Raw genomic sequence first — 20,008 nt, 5'->3', positions numbered from 1 at the left:
TAGCCGCTCGACCATGAAATGCAAGTTTTCTCACTTCCCGCCTAACTGTCATAGAACTTGCAGTGCATCCTGATGCACTTTGGAATTCCTGCGTTATGGTCTGGTTATATCTCTGCCTATTACACATTACGACCCTCTTCAACTGTCGGCGGTCCCTGTCAGTCAACAAAAGAGGTCGGCCTGTACGTTTTTGTGCTGTACGTGTCCCTTTACGTTTCCACTTCACTATCACATCGGAAACAGTGGACCAAGGGGTGTTTAGGAGTGTGGAAATCGTCGCGTACAGACGTATGACACACGTGACACCAATCACTTGACCACGTTCGAAATCCATGAGTTCCGCAGAACACCCCATTCTGCTCTCTCACGATGTCTAATGACTACTGAGGTTGCTGAAATGGGGTACCTGGCAGTAGGTGGCAGGAAAATGCGCCTAATATGAAAACATATACACGTGGTTTCCGTTTCCAGTTACGGAGTGGAATAGAGTGTGTCCCGACATGTCAGGCCAATAGATGTTCAATGTGGTGGCCATCATTTGCTGCACACAATTGCAATCTCTGGCGTAATGAATGTCGTAAACGCCGCAGTACATCTGGTGTAATGTCGCCGCAGGCTGCCACAATACGTTGTTTCATATCCTCTGGGGTTGTAGGCACATCACGGTACACATTCTCCTTTAACGTACTCCACGGAAAGAAGTCCAGAGGTGTAAGATCAGGAGAACGGGCTGGCCAATTTATGCGTCCTCCACGTCCTATGAAACGCCTGTCGAACGTGTACCTCACCCCTCATGGTAATGTACATGTGCGTCAGTGAAAAAGACCAATAAAAAGGTGTTAGCATGTGGACGTAATGTGCTGTTACAACAGTCTCTTCTGTACCTAAGGTCCATCACCGTTCCCTTTGGATCCCTACGTAATTCGGTGCTCTCCGACACACACGATCGAACAGCGGAGGAGTGGTACTCAAGCGTCAACTTTAGGTTACAATATTTCCGGATGTAATTCACATTTTACAATGCAACAAACGGCACTGATTACGTATTTGTTTATATGTTCAGATGTGCTAAAAAAAACTAACGTGGTTCTATTTAAAAAAACGTAGGTTTGTGTTAAAAAACATACTTCCGTGCATTTTTATATGGTTTGTATTAAACAATTACACTAGCCCCTCTCCTCACGTTCGGCCTGTGGAATCGATTCGTCAGTATTTGATGTGGTTTACGAAATATATCCAGCGGTAACGTTAGGTGACTCACCCTATATATATATATATATATATATATATATATATATATCACATGTAACCTATGTCTCTCCAAACATTTATTAGAGAATAGCGTAGAAATTTGAAATAAATCAGCCAAAAACGCTTCGAACATCTTACTAACAAATTTTATACTTGCTAACATTTTTTATAACACACACATTAAAGATGTGAACAATTGAATTAAATCGAACAAAACTTTTCCACTTTTGAAAGATGAGGAGTGTTCACAATTTGACAACAGCTTTCCCAAAGTTCTCGCCTCTCAGCATACCGATGAAGGCTTTGGGAGCATTGGCAAAGCCGTGGCTCACAGTTTCCCTGTACTTGAGTTTCCCCTCTTTTACCCACTGCTGCAGTTGGGTGATTCCCTCGTCCCAGCGGTCGTGCCATCGCGAATAAGCGCAGCCCTCAAGGCGAAGTTGATTGGCAAGAAATGTGAACGGCAGGGTGACCAACTTTTGGGACTGAGACTCATTGTACTGAGAGATGGCGCCGATAACAGTGATGCGACCACGGTAGCGCATATGGCTGATGACCTTAGTGCTCATGTCACCCGCCACGTTGTCGAAGTACACGTCGACACCATCTGGGGCAGCCTGCTTCAGGGCGGTGGACACGTCTGTCGTCTTGTAGTTAAACGCGTGGTGGAAGCCCAGCTCCTCTTTTAACCATTTCACCTGAGAATAAGAGACATATATCACAGCAGTACAAGATGTTGGTTGAACCTGTTTGCTAAGTTGCTTACTTATCTCAGGCTTATATTAGCTATGAAAAACAATGAATTCCAGTCTTGGTGTAAAAAAATATATTCTTATAAAACGATAATTACGGTAGGTTAATAAATACGGTAAATTACCCGCGGAAAAATGCTCTTCTCGGATATCAAAAATATGTGCCTCTTTAAAAGATTCTTACAATAAAGTGGAGAATCAGCTGCTTCAATCCTCATTACACATTCCTCACCAAAAATTTTGGAATGATAGTATATTCATGTCATTTTAATACAGAAAATTATAAATCCCTCTAATCAGGGTCTCTTCATACTTCATTTCCATCTCACTACGACTGTCTGTATTTGCCTGTTTCCCACTGTCTCCTTTTTCTCCCACTGATTTACACAATATCCCACTGCCACAGTCTCTTGTTACACTGTCTCCTTTAGTCTTTCTTGCGCACTGCTATTGTGTCCACCATACCTCAGCAGCTCAAAAGTTCTGGGGATGCAAATTAACACTTCGCATACACCCCGAATTTAAAATTTCAGTTTAAAATATGCCCTCCCCTATGCATACTTGTTAAAGTTTGCCGGTCTGGGGAGGTGCAGATCTACCACCCCACCAAGTCTATGTAAGGTCTCCACTCTCCTGTATTTTTCGTTTCCACTTTCTCCTCTCTCTTTTTCTTCCACTGCTTCTCTCTCCTACCATGTCTCTTTTACTGCCACTGTCTCCCAGTGTCCATCAGTATCTCCTCTCTCTCCTTTTGATTCCCGCGCCTATTGTCTTCATCCATCTATCCTCCAACATCACTGTCTCCTCTGTCTTTCTCTCAGGCTGACACTATCTCTCTTCCACTGTCACCGTCTCTGTGACTATGTTCCAATGCCAAAATTTGCTATGAGGAAGGCGGAATGAGGATTGAGACACCTGGTTCCCCACTTTTCTGAGTCTTTTAAGAGGAATATATTCACCTTTCTTGTGCCCCAACATGAGCACTTTTCCTCTGCTTCCCTACTTTTACCTGCTAAAGCAGTGTGTGCTGCTTATATAAAACGAAATATGTAGAAGAGTAAAGTTTTGACTGTTTATGTCTATCGATGGATTCAAATACTTTGATACATATCAACAACAAATAAGTACAACTAATATAGATTAACACATAATTGTTTGATTTTCATTTTTTCTGGGTGCTTTGGTCATAAATCGCAGTTCAACCAAAACTTGCGGCTTATGATTTGTATCTTAAAAGGGTAAAAATGTTGTAAGAAATATTTTACTAAATTTGCAGTCTATACAGATTTAAATAATTTTCGGGAGTCATTTTAAGTTCTTTTCAGTCATTTTGAGACACTTTTTACCCAATTTTTTGTCACTACACTATCACTTAGGGCATACATTTTTATTGGTGGGAAAATACTGACTAAAAACATGGTTAGCCGGCTTACAGAACCACAGAAAAATTCATGAAGTTATTGGACCAACGAGAGCATTTTCTGGACTAACCCAGAGGACCAACCCTCCTTAGAGATCAATGAGAGCCAAGAATTCTTGAAAAGTGCATCTCACAAATGAGTCCATCGTCCCCCAGTTGTCGCCTGAAGATGAAAGCATGTCTCACTTCCAAAGCGTCCCACGGACTCAATACAACCCAACAGAATGCTGTACAGTAATCTGAGTATGTATTTGTCAGGAATAATATCGAATGAACTAACAAAAGACGTTGAACACCATCTGAGTACTAGTATGATGTAACCACATGTCTCCTCTTTCCAATGTCTACGCTATTAGATCTGGCCACCACTCACCACATTTACTTTTGTCCCAACCCGCAGGTAAGTTCTACGTAAAATGTTCAATCAGTGCCCAAATGCACTGACTTGTAGTTTTTTGTGCCATGTCACTCAGAAATTTAAGATTAGTGTTAGCTGGTGTCACGCATTCGCCCCACTCAGCGTCGTCAGTTACATACAGTGAAGGGTCGGACTTTATGCAAAGACAAAAAGTTGACAGTTTAAGACTACTTTAATATTTTTCAGTATTGATACTAAGGTCATCTGGCCGAATTGTTTAGACTTATCGGAAAATATAAAATACAATGCACACGCATCGTGTTGTCAACAACATCCACACCCATTTTACTTCCTGCTTCGTTTACAGGTACTCCCTGACACTCTTGCCCACCTATGCACTACAAGCCCCTCCACTATTCCATCTCCTGATGATATTCCTGCCAAATGTTACCCTCTCTAATGGACACACAAGTTACAGGCAGGTTGAACAAAATGTAAATACGTACCTTGGCGTCAGATCCAGCGAAGCCGATGACAGTGCAGCCCTTGATGAGCGCTATCTGTCCCACTATGCTGCCCACAGCGCCTGCAGCGCCACTGACCACGACCACCTCTCCCGCCTTGGGCTGGCAGACCTCCAGCAGTGGGAAGTAGCCGCTGATCCCAGGCATGCCCAGCACCCCCAGGGACAGGGATAACGGCAGATCCCCCAGGTCTGGCACCAGCATGGGGGGCGACATGACATCAGGGGGCGGAACTTCTGGCCCCACATCAGCCACTGTGCGGTCGCGCCACCCCCAGTAGGCCACGATGTGTCGCCCCACTGGGAAACCTGCAGCCCGGCTCTCCACAATCCGTGCTACCTGTGGGCAGACCTCACCGTTACACCACCATAACACAAAGCACCAGCACAAGTGGCGACATCTGCAGGTGGCATGGCATATCGGGTCCCACTTCACTCACCAGTGGCAGTACCATGCCTATTTCTCATTCTTGACAAGTGAACCTATGAGTAAATGTGCAACTCTCAAGACACAAGAAACGTAAGAATACGTTAATAAGACGTAATATCGATCCCATACAAGTTCCTACCCTAAGCAGATCAATCCTACTCCACCAGTATAATTGATACTGACCTCAGTATCCTTAGCTTCTCTAAAGTCGAGAGTAACAGATAGCGCCAGTTTATTACCTTCCTCATACGTGGCCTAATTCTTGGCCCTGTAACAGCTACCAGAAAAGGAACTCCACTCTTATCTGATTAAAGCATCTCAAAACTTCTTTGATGTATAAATGCAGATGCCTTATATTCAACTGGAACTTACTGTCACCCAATCTGCACATAAAGTTCGCACCAAAATACCCAATACCCCAACACTTCCCTAAGCAATAATATAACTACCGCAACCCAGAAATGTCTACCAGAAGTGTATACACACCTAAATCAGCTGATCACAAGTGACCCTGCCAATTTTTAATATCCCAAAGACATTATGAATGCTGCTTCTCTCTTTTAAGAAATCTTGGCTAAAACTACCTCTCACCAAGCTCCTTTCACTTCATGAAATCTTGTAATTCTCAGAGAAACTCGTCGACTCCACCGCTCATTTAGTTTGAACCACAAGTTGGACACGGTACACGTCACCTGCACTTCAGAGACAGATGGGTAATTTACTTAATGCTAAACGAACCTGGAACTGGCATCAGTCATGCAGATATACCCAGTCCTCACTAACTATAATCTTCAGTAAGTACTCCACTAAATATTGGAAAGCTTACCATTCACAACCTGCACCACGCTATCTATCGCTTCTAAGTCATCATTTTCACCTTAAAAATCTTAGTAAAGCCTATATTTTGCGTTCTACCTTCAGGAACTGTAATTAGCCATGAAAATCCAAATTTGATCTCACCTAGCCCTCATATGTCACTGATAGCATAGAAACATCCATTACCTGTCTCGCTACCAAGTTACAATTCATAAACCCCATAACATGAACAAATTTAGATCTGTCAATACAGCACGCGATATTGAAGCCACTATTGGAAAGAAACACAACACAGCACTCGTCTAGTGACTCTACGACATTCCCTCTCGTTAAAGATTCTAGACTCTCTTTCGTATAAACCGCTGCAAGCCAACAAAACCCTGTACTTTGTATTGGTCATTACCTCGATCCTCGGTCAAACTGAGAAATTTCCTTCTTCCCAAATCTAAAATGGCTTGCATTCAAATTTATCATTATATGTTGAAGTTCATTCATCTTGTTCATTTCCTGTACGAACGCCAGAAGAAGTTTCACATCTCATACTTCCTATTCCTATCAATGTGTGGTATTCTGGTCACCTACTCAAGTTCCTTTTCTATGAGCTTTTAAGCAATTATGTTTGTATAACTATGTTCTTTATGACAAGCCAACAATCCAGTTTAACAAACAATGTCACCCTCTCAATTTTTTCATCATACTGCGTTTGTGCCACATGGAGCCACCCTGTCACCACTCATTTGCTTTGTACACACAGCTGGTATCCAAAAATCACCACCGATCCCACCCCATTTGCAGCTGCTATATTATCCAAATGATGCCGCCTCTTTTGCCATACAACCAACCCTCCATTCATTTCATAGACATGTCCATCTCAACATCTTCATCTCGTGCTTGAACTGTACCCACTTATCCCTCGACCCAGGAAGAAACTCATCAGTTACTATAGGAAAGACCACCGAAGCATACACTCCCGAAGACTTCTACCTTACAAATCACAACCGTCCAATCCACGTAACTAAATCAATGAAAATATCTTGATATAACACTCGAACAAGAACTAAATTGGATCTCCAGTTACGAGGATAAAACGAGAAGTGGTATAACCAGATTTTCCAGAAGATTCACTCAGTGGAAGAGGGGTCAATATAAATGAACGTATGTCCCAGCTTATATGTAGATACTCGACCGTTTCTGGAAAAACGACGGTCAAGCTACTTTATCTGCCTTTAAGAGAGCAATAAGTACGAGCAAAGAGGTGGCACACTTTTTGTACCCTATGTTCGAAACCAGATTAATATTTTTAGTTTTGTTTTCATTCCTCTAACCGTGTTCATAGAAGATTACTATACGAATGTTTTCAGATGTACATTCAATTGACATTGTCCGTATTCATCTACTAATTGTACGTCTGGTGAATGAATTAAAAATAATAAAAAAACAAATGAATGAGAAAATTATTTGAAATTGTTTTCGGTGAAATTTCTGTAGTCCGTCTTGATTCGTAATCAAATCACGACCATCTCCCACGCAACTAGATTCTCATCCAGTCCAACTTCCTGTCAAGAATTCATCCTTGCGTAGTCCGCTAAAACATATATTTATATTACTTTCACTTTTCAGCGCTAAGGCAGCTTAGAGACAATTTGGTCGCTGACAGCTCGCACTGTAGAGAACAAAAGTAAATGACTAATACGCAATACAAACAAAATCTGAAATACATTCGCCGACTGCGAATCCCTGACGTCAGATACATTAGGTACAGACATACTACGACATGTCAATGATTCCCAGTCAGCGAATTAATTTTGAAAGTATTTCGTACGACTGTCCATTGTTAGCAGCGTCCGTTCTTTCAGAAATCCATGTAACTAACACAAAAATCTTATGAAACCTACAAGCTACCTGTTCGCTGAGAACTGCTACCAAATGTTGTTACAAAAATTCACGGAATTAACAAGCATATTACCAACTGCAGCGTTTTCTTCATAGCCTACATGATAGATGACGGCTACTCAACAGTCAATAGACTATGTTGTTATTGCAATATCGTTTTACCAAAAGTTAAAGGAGAAGCTAGAAAATTCAGCAAATGACGCAAACAAAAACAAATACGGACAACTAAATAATAATCTTGACAAAAGGGGCAAGGAGTAGCTAGAGGCTGAATACGAGGGTTGTTCGGAAAGTAAGGTCCGATCGGTCGCGAAATGAAAACGACAGTGAAAAATCAAAAATGCTTCATTCTTAACAGTTAATGACTGACATTTATCTCTCAACATTAGTAAGTGTAACCTACTGCGTATAACAAGGCGAAAATCCCCATTAATGTACGAGTACAAAATAAATGCCCAGTCTTTGGAGACGGTAACATCCGTCAAGTATCTGGGTGTGACTATTCGAAATGATCTCTGTTATATCCTAGCCAGTAATGCCAACCGAGCCCGCTGCCAAAAATGTTGGCAGCATCAAAGTCCGGACGCCGTCCGCATAAGCAGCGCCAGCGATACAGGAAATCGCCGCAAGTCTGCGCGCGCCACCGCTGGCTTCTGGCTTCTTAAGCGCTGGAGTCGCGAGCGCTAGGTCAGTTCTGGATTCGCCGCTCAGTTGTATACTCGCCACCGAATTGTGTACCTGCTAGTCAGTTGTGTGTTCATCGCAGCAGAGTTGTTGTTTGTCGTCAGCCGACGCTGACCAAGCCGCTCCGACTCGAACTAGACAGATTTCTGTAGACCATGTTCACCACTGTGTTCTGTATCGTCGTTAATAAAGATAAGTACCGACTTTCATTTAATCCGAGTGTTTGGGTTTTCATCTTTCTGTTCACTGTTCCAGCGGACCGGTCGGCCCGCTATTAAAAGTGTGGCGGTGACTTCGTAGGCCGTTTCTACAGCGAAGTGTTGTCGCTACGAAGGCCGTCACAAAAATCTCAAATGGAATGATCAGATTACACAAGTAACGGGTAAGGCGAACTCTAGATTGCGGTTTATTGGTAGAATCCTGAAGCGATCCTGTCATTCAACAAATGAAATAGCTTACAACACGTTAGTTCGTCCTGTCTTATAGTATTGTTCGTCTGCATGGGACCATTACCATTTGGGTCTTGGCAAGATTCGTGACTGGTACATTTAGCCATCGCGAGAGCGTTGCAAATCTCATAGAAAGTTGGAAGTGGGACACACTTGCAGATAGACGGCGCGCTAAACGGAAGGGGCTGTTCACTAAATTCCGAAATCCGATCTTCACCGAGGATGTAGAGCATATATTATTACCACCAACTTTCAAATCGCGCTATGATCACCATTCAAAGATAAGGGAAATTAGAGCTCGTACTGAGGCGTTCAGACAGCTGTTTTTCCCTCGCGCGACCGTCGATTGGAACAGAGGGGGCGGCGGGGGGTATATGACTTTGGTGCGAATTGCGCCCTCCGCCACACACCGCTTGTCGGCTAGCGGAGTATATATGTAGATGTAGATGTTAGACACACCTTGCAGCTATCTCTCTAAATAGTCGCCACTCCGACTTAGACATTTGTCGTGGCGTTGTACAAACTTTCCAGCACCCTCGTCACAGAAAGCAGCCCCCTGTCCTTTCCGCCAATTCTCTACGCTGGTCTGCCTTTCGTTATTTGTGACAAAATGTTATCTTCGTAGCCAGAGGTTCACGTGAGCAGAGATGAACAACTGAGCCAGTCAATTAAGGGCTGTATTGTGGGTGATCAAACATTTCGCACAGAAAACGTTGCAGGTGCGTCTTCATTACCCCTGCAGAATGCGGCTGAAAATTGTCTTGAAGAAAGAAACGCATGGCATTTATGTAATGTGCATAGCTTCAGGCGAAATCTCTCACCCTACCCACATATTTGATGGGAGACACAGCTGTTTTAGGCATATGTACGTGATCACTTTGGCTCTGAACTGAAAAGAGAGACGTGAAGCGACCGACAGGCATACTAAAGACACTACCCAACACATCTGTGCAAAGTTCCATCGGATTTTCACAGTTGTTTCCATTTCGGTCCAAGCGGACCTTGCTTTCCAAATACGCCTAGTACAAAACTGGTTAAATATACATAACTTTAGAAAAAATAGATGCTACATATAGAACATTTCCCCCTCCCCCACTCCCCACCCCCACCCCATGAACCATGGACCTTGCCGTTGGTGGGGAGGCTTGCGTGCCTCAGCGATACAGACAGCCGTACCGTAGGTGCAACCACAACGGAGGGATATCTGTTGAGAGGACAGACAAACGTGTGGTTCCTGAAGAGGGGCAGCAGCCTTTTCAGTAGTTGCAGGGGCAACAGTCTGGATGGTTGACTGATCTGGCCTTGTAACACTAACCAAAACGGCCTTGCTGTGCTGGTACTGCGAACGGCTGAAAGCAAGGAGAAACTACAGCCGTAATTTTTCCTGAGGTCATGCAGCTTTACTGTATGGTTAAATTATGATGGCATCCTCTTGGGTAAAATATTACAGAGGTAAAATAGTCCCCCATTAGGATATCCGGGCGGGGACTACTCAGGAGGAGGACGTTGTTATCAGGAGAAAGAAAACTGGCGTTCAACGGATCGGAGTGTGGAATGTCAAATCCCTTAATCAGGCAGGTAGGTTAGAAAATTTAAAAAGGGAAATGGATAGGTTAAAGTTAGATATAGTGGGAATTAGTGAAGTTCGGTGGCAGGAGGAACAAGCCTTCTGGTCAGGTGATTACAGGGCTATAAATACAAAATCAAATAGGGGTAATGCAGGAGTAGGTTTAATAATGAATAAAAAAATAGGAGTGCGCGTAAGCTACTACAAACAGCATAGTAAACGCATTATTGTGGCCAAGATAGACACGACGCCCACTCCTACCACAGTAGTACAAGTTTATATGCCAACTAGCTCTGCAGATGACAAAGAAATTGAAGAAATGTATGATGAAATAAAAGAAATTATTCAGATAGTGAAGGGAGACGAAAATTTAATAGTCATGGGTGACTGGAATTCGGTAGTAGGAAAAGGGAGAGAAGGAAACGTAGTAGGTGAATATGGATTGGGGGAAGAACTGAAAGAGGAAGCCGCCTGGTAGAATTTTGCACAGAGCACAACTTAATCATAGCTAACACTTGGTTCAAGAATCATAAAAGAAGGTTGTATACCTGGAAGAATCCTGGAGATACTAAAAGGTATCAGATAGATTATATAGTGGTAAGACAGAGATTTAGGAACGAGGTTTTAAATTGTAAGACATTTCCAGGTGCAGATGTGGACTCTGACCACAATCTATTGGTTATGAACTGTGGATTAAAACTGAAGAAACTGCAAAAAGGTGGGAATTTAAGGAGATGGGACCTGGATAAACTGAAAGAACCAGAGGTTGTACAGAGTTTCAGGGAGAGCATAAGGGAACAACTGACAGGAATGGGGGAAAGAAATACAGTAGAAGAAGAATGGGTAGCTTTGAGAGATGAAGTGGTGAAGGCAGCAGAGGATCAAGAAGGTAAAAAGACGAGGGCTACTATAAATTCTTGGGTAACAGAATAAATATTGAATTTAATTGATGAAAGGAGAAAATATAAGAATGCAGTAAATGAAGCAGGCAAAAAGGAATACAAACGTCTCAAAAATGAGATCGACAGGAAGTGCAAAATGGCTAAGCAGGGATGGCTAGAGGACAAATGTAAGGATGTAGAGGCTTGTCTCACCAGGGGTAAGATAGATACTGCCTACAGGAAAATTAAAGAGACCTTTAGAGAAAAGAGAACCACTTGTATGAATATTAAGTGCTCAGATGGAAACCCAGTTCTAAGCAAAGAAGGGAAAGCAGAAAGGTGGAAGGAGTATATAGAGGGTCAATACAAGGGCGATGTACTTGAGGACAATATTATGGAAATGGAAGAGGACGTAGATGAAGATGAAATGGGAGATATGATACTGCGTGAAGAGTTTGACAGAGCACTGAAAGACCTGAGACGAAACAAGGTCCCGAGAGTACACAACATTCCATTAGAACTACTGACAGCCTTGGGAGAGCCAGTCCTGACAAAACTCTACTATCTGGTGAGCAAGATATATGAGACAGGCGAGATACCCTCAGACTTCAAGAAGAATATAATAATTCCAATCCCAAAGAAAGCAGGTGTTGACAGATGTGATAATTACCGACCTATCAGTTTAATAAGTCACAGCTGCAAAATACTAACGCAAAATCTATACAGACGAATGGAAAAACTAGTAGAAGCTGACCACGGGAAAGATCAGTTTGGATTCCGTAGAAATATTGGAACACGTGAGGCAATACTGACCCTAAGACTTATCTTAGAAGCTAGATTAAGGAAAGCAAACCTACGTTTCTAGCATTTTTAGACTTAGAGAAAGCTTTTGACAACGTTGACTGAAATACTCTCTTTCAAATTCTGAAGGTAGCAGGGGTAAAAAACAGGGAGCGAAAGGCTATATACAATTTGTACAGAAACCAGATGGCAGTTATAAGAGTCGAGGGACACGAAAGGTAAGCTGTGGTTGGGAAGGGAGTGAGACAGGATTGTAGCCTCTCCCCGATGTATATTGATCAAGCAGTGGAGGAAACAAAAGAAAAATTCGGAGCAGGAATTAAAATCCATGGAGAAGAAATAAAAACTTTGAGGTTTGCCGATGACACTGTAATTCTGTCAGAGACAGCAAAGGACTTGGAAGAGCAGTTGAACGGAATGGACAGTGTCTTGAAAGGAGGATATAAGATGAACAGCAACAAAAGCAAAACAAGGATAATGGAATGTAGTCGAATTAAGTCGGGTGATGCTGAGGGAATTAGATTAGGAAATGAGACACTTAAAGTAGTAAAGGAGTTTTGCTATTTGGGGAGCAAAATAACTGATGATGGTCGAAGTAGAGAGGATATCAAATGTAGACTGGCAATGGCAAGGAAATCGTTTCTGAAGAAGAGAAATTTATTAACATCGAGTATAGATTTAAGTGTCAGGAAGTCGTTTCTGAAATTATTTGTATGGAGTGTAGCCATGTATGGAAGTGAAACATGGACGATAAATAGTTTAGACAAGAAGAGAATAGAAGCTTTCGCAATGTGGTGCTACAGAAGAATGCTGAAGATTAGATGGGTAGATCACATAACTAATATGGGGGTACTGAATATAATTTGGGAGAAGAGAAGTTTGTGGCACAACTTGACTAGAAGAAGGGATCGGTTGGTAAGACATGTTGTGATGCATCAAGGGATCACCAATGTAGTATTGGAGGGCAGCGTGGAGGGTAAAAATCGTAGAGGGAGACCAAGAGATGAATACACTAAGCAGATTCAGAAGGATGTAGGTTGCAGTAGTTACTGGGAGATGAAGAAGCTTGCACAGGATAGAGTAGCTTGGGGAGCTGCATCAAACCAGTCTCAGGACTGAAGACCACAACAACAACAACAACAACAACATAGAACATTTGAAGAATCGATGTATAAAAGAGTATTTGATGAATATGGGAAGTCAGTACCAAGTAATGAAGGAAAGCTCCGAAGTCGAATACATATGTAGCTAGACTATATGCACAGAAGAAACTTGAAGACAATATGATGGATGGTGAAGAGGAAGTGAATGCAGATGAGACGAGGGAGGCGATACCAGGAGAACAATTTAACTAAGACCTGAATATAAATATATGCAGTAGGCTATATTACAAAAATCATAACATCCTTGGAAGAATTAAGCATGATTAAACTATTTCGCTTGGTATACAGGACATGCACAAAGAACGAAGGTGCTGACTGGTGTGACTATTACCGAACCGTCAATATAATAAGTAGTGGTTACAGCATAATACCATGAATTGCTCAGAGCAGAATTTAACAGATGGTAGAAACCGACAAGAGAAAGGATGAATTAGAGCTCCGGAGAAATGCAGCAAAATGCAGAGCATCGTTGACCATACAACGTATCTTAGAAGACGGATTGTAGAAAGGGAACATGGACTACACTTATTGCATACGTAGATTTGGAAGAAGCATGTAAGAGTGTTGACTGAAACACACTCTTTAGAATTATGAAATTACCAGGGATGAAAAATAGATATTCAAATGCTTGACTCGATGTAGCAGTGGTTGGGAAGGGAGTGAGACAGGGTTGTAGCCTATCCCCGATGTTATTCAATCTGTATATTGAGCAAGCAGTGAAGGAAACAAAATAAAAATTCGGAGTAGGAATTAAAATCCATGGAGAAGAAATAAAAACTTTGAGGTTCGCCGATGACACTGTAATTCTGTCAGAGACAGCAAAGGACTTGGAAGAGCAGTTGAACGGAATGGACAGTGTCTTGAAAGGAGGGTATAAGATGAACATCAACAAAATCAAAACAAGGATAATGGAATGTAGTCGAATTAAGTGGGGTGATGCTGAGGGAATTAGATTAGGAAATGAGACACTTAAAGTAGTAAAGGAGTTTTGCTATTTGGGGAGCAAAATAACTGATGATGGTCGAAGTAGAGACGATATAAAATGTAGACTGGCAATGGCAAGGAAAGAGTTTCTGAAGAAGAGAAATTTGTTAACATCGAGTATAGATTTAAGTGTCAGGAAATCGTTTCTGAAAGTATTTGTATGGAGTGTAGCCATGCATGGAAGTGAAACATGGACGATAGTGTAGACAAGAAGAGAATAGAAGCTTTCGAATGTGGTGCTACAGAATAATGCTGAAGATTAGATGGGTAGATCACATAACTAATGAGGAGGTATTGAACAGAATTGGGGAGAAGAGGAGTATGTGGCACAACTTGACCAGAAGAAGGGATCGGTTGGTAAGAAATGTACTGAGGCATCACGGGATCACAAATTTAGCTTTGTAGGGCAGCGTGGAGGGTAGTAATCGTAGAGGGATACCAAGAGATAAATACACTAAGCAGATTCAGAAGGATGTAGGCTGCAGTAGGTACTGGGAGATGAAGAAGCTTGCACAGGATAGAGTAGCATGGAGAGCTGCATCAAACCAGTCTCAGGACTGAAGACCACAGCAACAACAACAAATGCTTGAAATGTATTCGCAGTTGCGGATACGGGCAGACACCAGCTGTATAATGGTATGACGACAGTGAAAATTTGTGCGGGACGGGAACACGAAACCGGATTCCCTGCATGTCACAAACGGACACCTTACCGTTTTTTTCCTGATCCCATTTTGTTCTTTATAGTTCGTTGCATTTGTTCGGGGAGGACGTCCCATGACATCTTTTGAGGTTCATCGTTGATCCGTTCACTCCGTTTTCTTTTTTTTTTTTTTTTATTTCAGAGAGCAGCTAACCCTCTGATCGAACACGCTGAGCTATCGTACCAGTTGTCTATGCGAGCACAGCTCACGGCGGGACAGAAACGTACACATATCATCAACCACGTATCTACAACCTGTAGTCGTACATTCATTACAGCCGTGCAGGGGAGATATTTTAATTGAAAGTTGCTTGTCCGGCTTCGGGAGATAAATATGATATTGCAGCAGCTGTGTCCGGCCGAAGTACGATGCAATAATCGTTCGGACATGCGTGCATGTGCATCGTACTTCGGAACAACACAGGCAGTGATATATCGTATAGATACTGAAAGGTCACCTATAACTTGTACAGAAATTAGCTGCAGTTGTAAGACCGTAACTGAAATGCGAGGAACACATGGTTTCAGGCTATCCCTCATGATATTCAAACTGTGCATTAGGCAAGCAGTAAAAGAAGTTAAGGAGATATTTCAAACTGGAATTAAAGTTCCAGAAGGAGAAATAATGGCACTAATGTCTGCCAGTGACATTGCAATTCTGTCAAAAAGTGAAATGACTTGGGATGTAATTTGAATGGAATGCATAATTTCTCCAAAATGGGTTATAAGATGAATATCAACACAACTAAAATAAGGCTGAGTATAGCTGTATTAAAATAGGTGATGCTGATGAAATGAGAAACTAAATGTAATGGCTCTGAGCACTATGGGACTTAACATCTATGGTCATCAGTCCCCTAGAACTTAGAACTACTTAAACCTAACTAAACTAAGAACATCACACAACACCCAGTCATCACGAGGCAGAGAAAATCCCCGACCCCGCCGGGAATCGAACCCGCGAACCCGGGTGTGGGAAACGAGAACGCTACCGCACGACCACGAGCTGCGGACAACTAAATGTAATGCTCACATTACTATGTATTGGTTGTGGCTGCAGTAACAATGAATCAAATATTTATAGAAATCACACCAATTATCTCACTTGTATTTCAATAATTTAGTAACAGGCGTAGAAGAAACAGGGTGATACAACCACTTCTGATAGAAGTTCTGCGTGTAACAGTACAAAGCAGATCGCTTAAACACTGATATTGTGCGGTCCTGAGTAAATCATTCTCACACGCGTTTATTGTGCTACCCACCGTAAACATGGACAGACTGATAGTTGTAACGTCTCTTAACAAAAGACATATTATGTAATAAAGAGAAAACATCGTGTGTCATGTTTTGTTCTTGTATAAAATTATGTACTGTTTTTTTTTTTATTTATTTTAGATAATATCTGTGTCGCCGAGTACTGAAACCGCCACAGACGATACTTATTAAATATCAAACAAAGATGAGAATGTGTGACTAGTATAAATAATACAGAACGAACATTAATTTCTCTGCCGTCTTCTTGGAGTTACGTGAGTAGGATAGCCTGTGATGTGATATTGTATGCTAGCGTAGCATTCTTTTGTCAAGTTTGTAAGAGGGACGCCATTAAGTAAGGTTTTGGAAAGGTGTGTAATTAATCGAATTATTTAAATGTTTTGAATAGAGTTACTTAGTGAAACCTGCATTATGATTTATGATAAGCTTGCCTGGTATTTTATCCCATCCCCTTAAGACATTTTCAGTTATTTAAATATTATTCGTGGTGCAGAGCTGCGCTACGAACGAACGAGCCGTTGCCGCGGCGCATTCAAATTTCATTAAATGAAATCTATCATACCGCAAAGAAGCGGGCAGGTAATAGTGAAGTAAAAATTATTTCTTTCAGTTACAGGTTGATGCGAGCTGCTGATAATATGTTACTAACAGTGCAAAAAGATAATTTACTTTCATCACATAAAAGAAATCTTGCTGTGCGTTGTTCTGGTCTGGCAACCTTATAGTAAAAACATCTTTTTTCTCCGATAATAGTCTCATGTTCTCGTGTTAGTCGTGGTGCTTATTGTTGTTTTACTGTTAACAAAATCCACTCCAAAATTATGATGTTGAACAATCATTGCGTACTGTAACATCAGTATTGATAACGAAGTAATTTTCATTAACCTTTTCAATAACTATAAAGTAAGGAAGATATGTTGAACTTTATGGCGAGTTACAGTAACGAAAAAATGTTCCTTTAATAGAAAGCCAGGGGCAGAACAATAAGAACATAATATATTTTGTTTTGTTGAAAATTAATGATCCAAAGAAAGTCATAGCACAGCATCACTAAAAGGTATTTCGGGTCTCTTTTCGTAGTAATATATTTTATCTCATACATTAGTTGTTACGCGAGTAATAGTAAAACAAAACAAATAGAAAAGAGACCGAAGCGAAATAGTGTTTTGAAACGCAACGGCCAGGCAACTTCTAAACGGCGGTTATCGATGGCTGTGGATGTCTAGACGCGTCACAAAATTAAAACGCAGTACAGTAGCATTAAGGGCGTCACTTACAGTATCTTCCTGTTTCCACATAAAACATTTATGACGTCACTTGAGTGACGTCACTATCGTTGCGTATGGCTGGCATACTGGTTACCAGTGTGGGTCAGATAAGGAAAGAAAGCAGATCAGAGATCCTTTACCTGGGCCGCGATCATGGTGTCTCCCACTTTCTGTCCGTATTTCTCCGTACCTCCGAGAACCCTCTGGAAGGGATCAACGCTAAAGTAGACTGCCTCAGCTAGGATTTGTCCATCCTTGAGGGGTGGTAGGTCCTCCTCCTCGACGCGAAAATCCTCCGGTCGAGGCTCTCCCTGGAAGCTTCGGGCGAGTACGATTTTGCGTGCCTTCACCATGGTCGCTGGTGCTGCTCTGGCGTCTCGAACGCGGCAGCTTAAATAAAACGACCGTCAAGGCCTTGTCGAATTGCTAGCGGGATCTCTGTGGCTTGCGTAACTCGCAGGAAGAGTTTGCTGTGTATCCATGACTAAGCAGTACTGGGCATTACTGGCATATTTCGGGATATGCAATCGCTCGGGCCTGTTAAATACGTTGATGGGTGTCTCTGTGGTTAACGTCGCGCACGATGTGATAAAATAGTGCTGATAATGCCCAGAGTACTGCGGAACTTAAGTCAACTTCGTATTAAGAGCTATGGTTGCACTCATAAATTCTAATTTTGATATACAGGGTGATTACAATTAAAGTTAAACTTTCAAACCGCTGTAGAAATAATACCACTCGTCAGAATGACGTCAAATTGGAACGGAATATTATTAAAAAAAATGGCTCTGAGCACTATGGGACTTAACATCTGAGGTCATCAGTCCCCTAGAACTTAGAACTACTTAAACCTAACTAACTTAAGGACATCACACACATCTATGCCCGAGGCAGGATTCGAACCTGCGACCATAACGGTCGCGCGGTTCCAGACTGAAGCGCCTAGAACCGCTCGGCCACACCGGCCGGCGGAATATTATCGGAGAAGGGAGAAAACGTATGGTAGAAGAAAAATAAACTGCTACAAAATGTAGCAATAGATGTCGCTGTTAGCATCATAATTTAATAGTGGCTGACTACAAATAGTGAATAATACAACAAAGATTAAGGTGTACGTCTGAAGATAAACAAACTGTACTACGCAGTGCGCGTGGGTGTAAAGAAGTGATGCTGTTAGTTACGTAATAAGCCCATCCACCACGGCACGTTCATATCACATTGGATGGGAAAAATCGGTTTTCAACTGTCCTGAGGCCAAAAACCGCATAAAATGCCTCACTAATATCGGTTTTTAATTGCCCTGAGGCCAAAAACCGCAAAAAAGCATGTTCCACAACTGATCGAAGTGTTTCCGGGGTCACGTTCAGAATGTGTTGCGCAATGCGTGCCTTCAGTGCAGCTAAGTTTGCATTCGGAACACTGCACACAACATCTTAGCCCACAGCCAGAAGTCACAGTTATTAAGATCGGGTGATAGGGACGGACAGGCTGTAGGGAAATGGCGGTTGATAATTCTAGCATTTTCGAAATGGCGCTTCAGCAGCTGCTTAACTGGATTTGCAATGTGCGGAGGTTCTCCATCTTGCATAAAGTGATCCCATCCACACATCCACGCTGTTGGAGAGCTGGAAGGACGTGGTTGCGCAAAAGACACTCGTAGCGCTTACCAGGTAACAGGACCGGAATCACCTGTCTCTTCGAAAAAATATGGTCCTATGATAAATGATACCGTAAACCCGCACCATACAGTGACCTTTTCAGGATGAAATGGTACTGGTCGACTTGCGTGTGGATTTTCCGTTGCCCATATTAGACAATTCTATGTATTGACATATCTTGTCAGATGGAAGTGGGCTTCGTCTATCCACAAAATCTTCTACGGCCAGTCATTGTCCATTTCCATGTGAGCAAGAATTCTAAAGCAAAGGTCTCTCTCTTGCTGGCAGGTCAACAGCAAGCGACTCGTGCACACGGGTAATTTTGAATGGACTCCAAAGAAGGATGTTTCGTAGGATTTTACGCACCGTGCTCAACGGTATGTCCAATGCTCACGCAATTCTCCTTGCTCTACACATTTGCACAGCACCACTCGTCTCCTCCTGCATTGCTGTGGCCACTGCTTCCACTGACGTCGAATCAATTCGTTTCCTCCCTCTACCAGGTTACACACCAAAAGAATTTCCGAATCATTTTCTCCAGATTCACGGCAGTAATCGGACCAAGGCCTTTTTTCAAACCTTTCAGTGTCCGGAACTTCTGCAGAGCGACATGTGCACAGTCATCATTCTGGTAATACAGCTTTGCATTGAGACAGTCATGGTGTACGTCGCAGACGCGAAAGGAGGAAAAGCCGTGTACCCGGCGTGTTTATACCATCTTCAATGGGTCGTGCGCATGACAGGAGTTTTGATTTAAGTATTCTGACATATACAGTGCCAGTCATTGATCAATTTTCACACTATTTTTTTCTTCTGCCATACATTTCCCCCCTTCTTATATAATATTCCGTAGCAATTTGACGTCATTCTGACGACGGGTGTTATTTCTACACCGTTTTGAAAGTTCAACTTTAATTATCATCACCCTGTATTTGAATCTGCAGAAGAAGAAAATGAAATTTATCCGTCGGATTTTCAATTGATTTTTCATAGATAATGTTTTGCCTTTCCTCGTGTCTCCTTCCGTTTCCTAAACTGCTTTCATCCAAGGACGTAAGGCCAGTACAAAACCTGCAAGAAGCGGAAAGGTAGAAACACAGCAATATGGAACAGCACGACAGTTAGAAGT

The 20,008-nt window shown here is 42.1% G+C and overlaps 1 protein-coding gene across 1 annotated transcript; it reads right to left on the bottom strand.

The window, feature by feature from the left end:
* Positions 1 to 1,379: 1,379 nt before the first annotated feature.
* LOC126195149 (prostaglandin reductase 1-like) lies at positions 1,380 to 17,598 on the bottom strand. The gene is made up of 3 exons (XM_049933653.1): positions 17,362 to 17,598; positions 4,288 to 4,644; positions 1,380 to 1,949 (listed from the first exon to the last, which is right to left on the bottom strand). Exons 1-3 carry the CDS (start codon positions 17,572 to 17,574, stop codon positions 1,497 to 1,499), a joined length of 1,023 nt encoding a protein of 340 aa, XP_049789610.1. The 5' UTR covers positions 17,575 to 17,598; the 3' UTR covers positions 1,380 to 1,496.
* Positions 17,599 to 20,008: the final 2,410 nt, after the last annotated feature.

This window comes from Schistocerca nitens, chromosome 7 (assembly GCF_023898315.1).
Source record: "Schistocerca nitens isolate TAMUIC-IGC-003100 chromosome 7, iqSchNite1.1, whole genome shotgun sequence".
Lineage (NCBI taxonomy): Eukaryota > Metazoa > Arthropoda > Insecta > Orthoptera > Acrididae > Schistocerca > Schistocerca nitens.
Note: the sequence above shows the minus strand (reverse complement) of the source record. Positions and strands in the feature narration are given on the sequence as shown.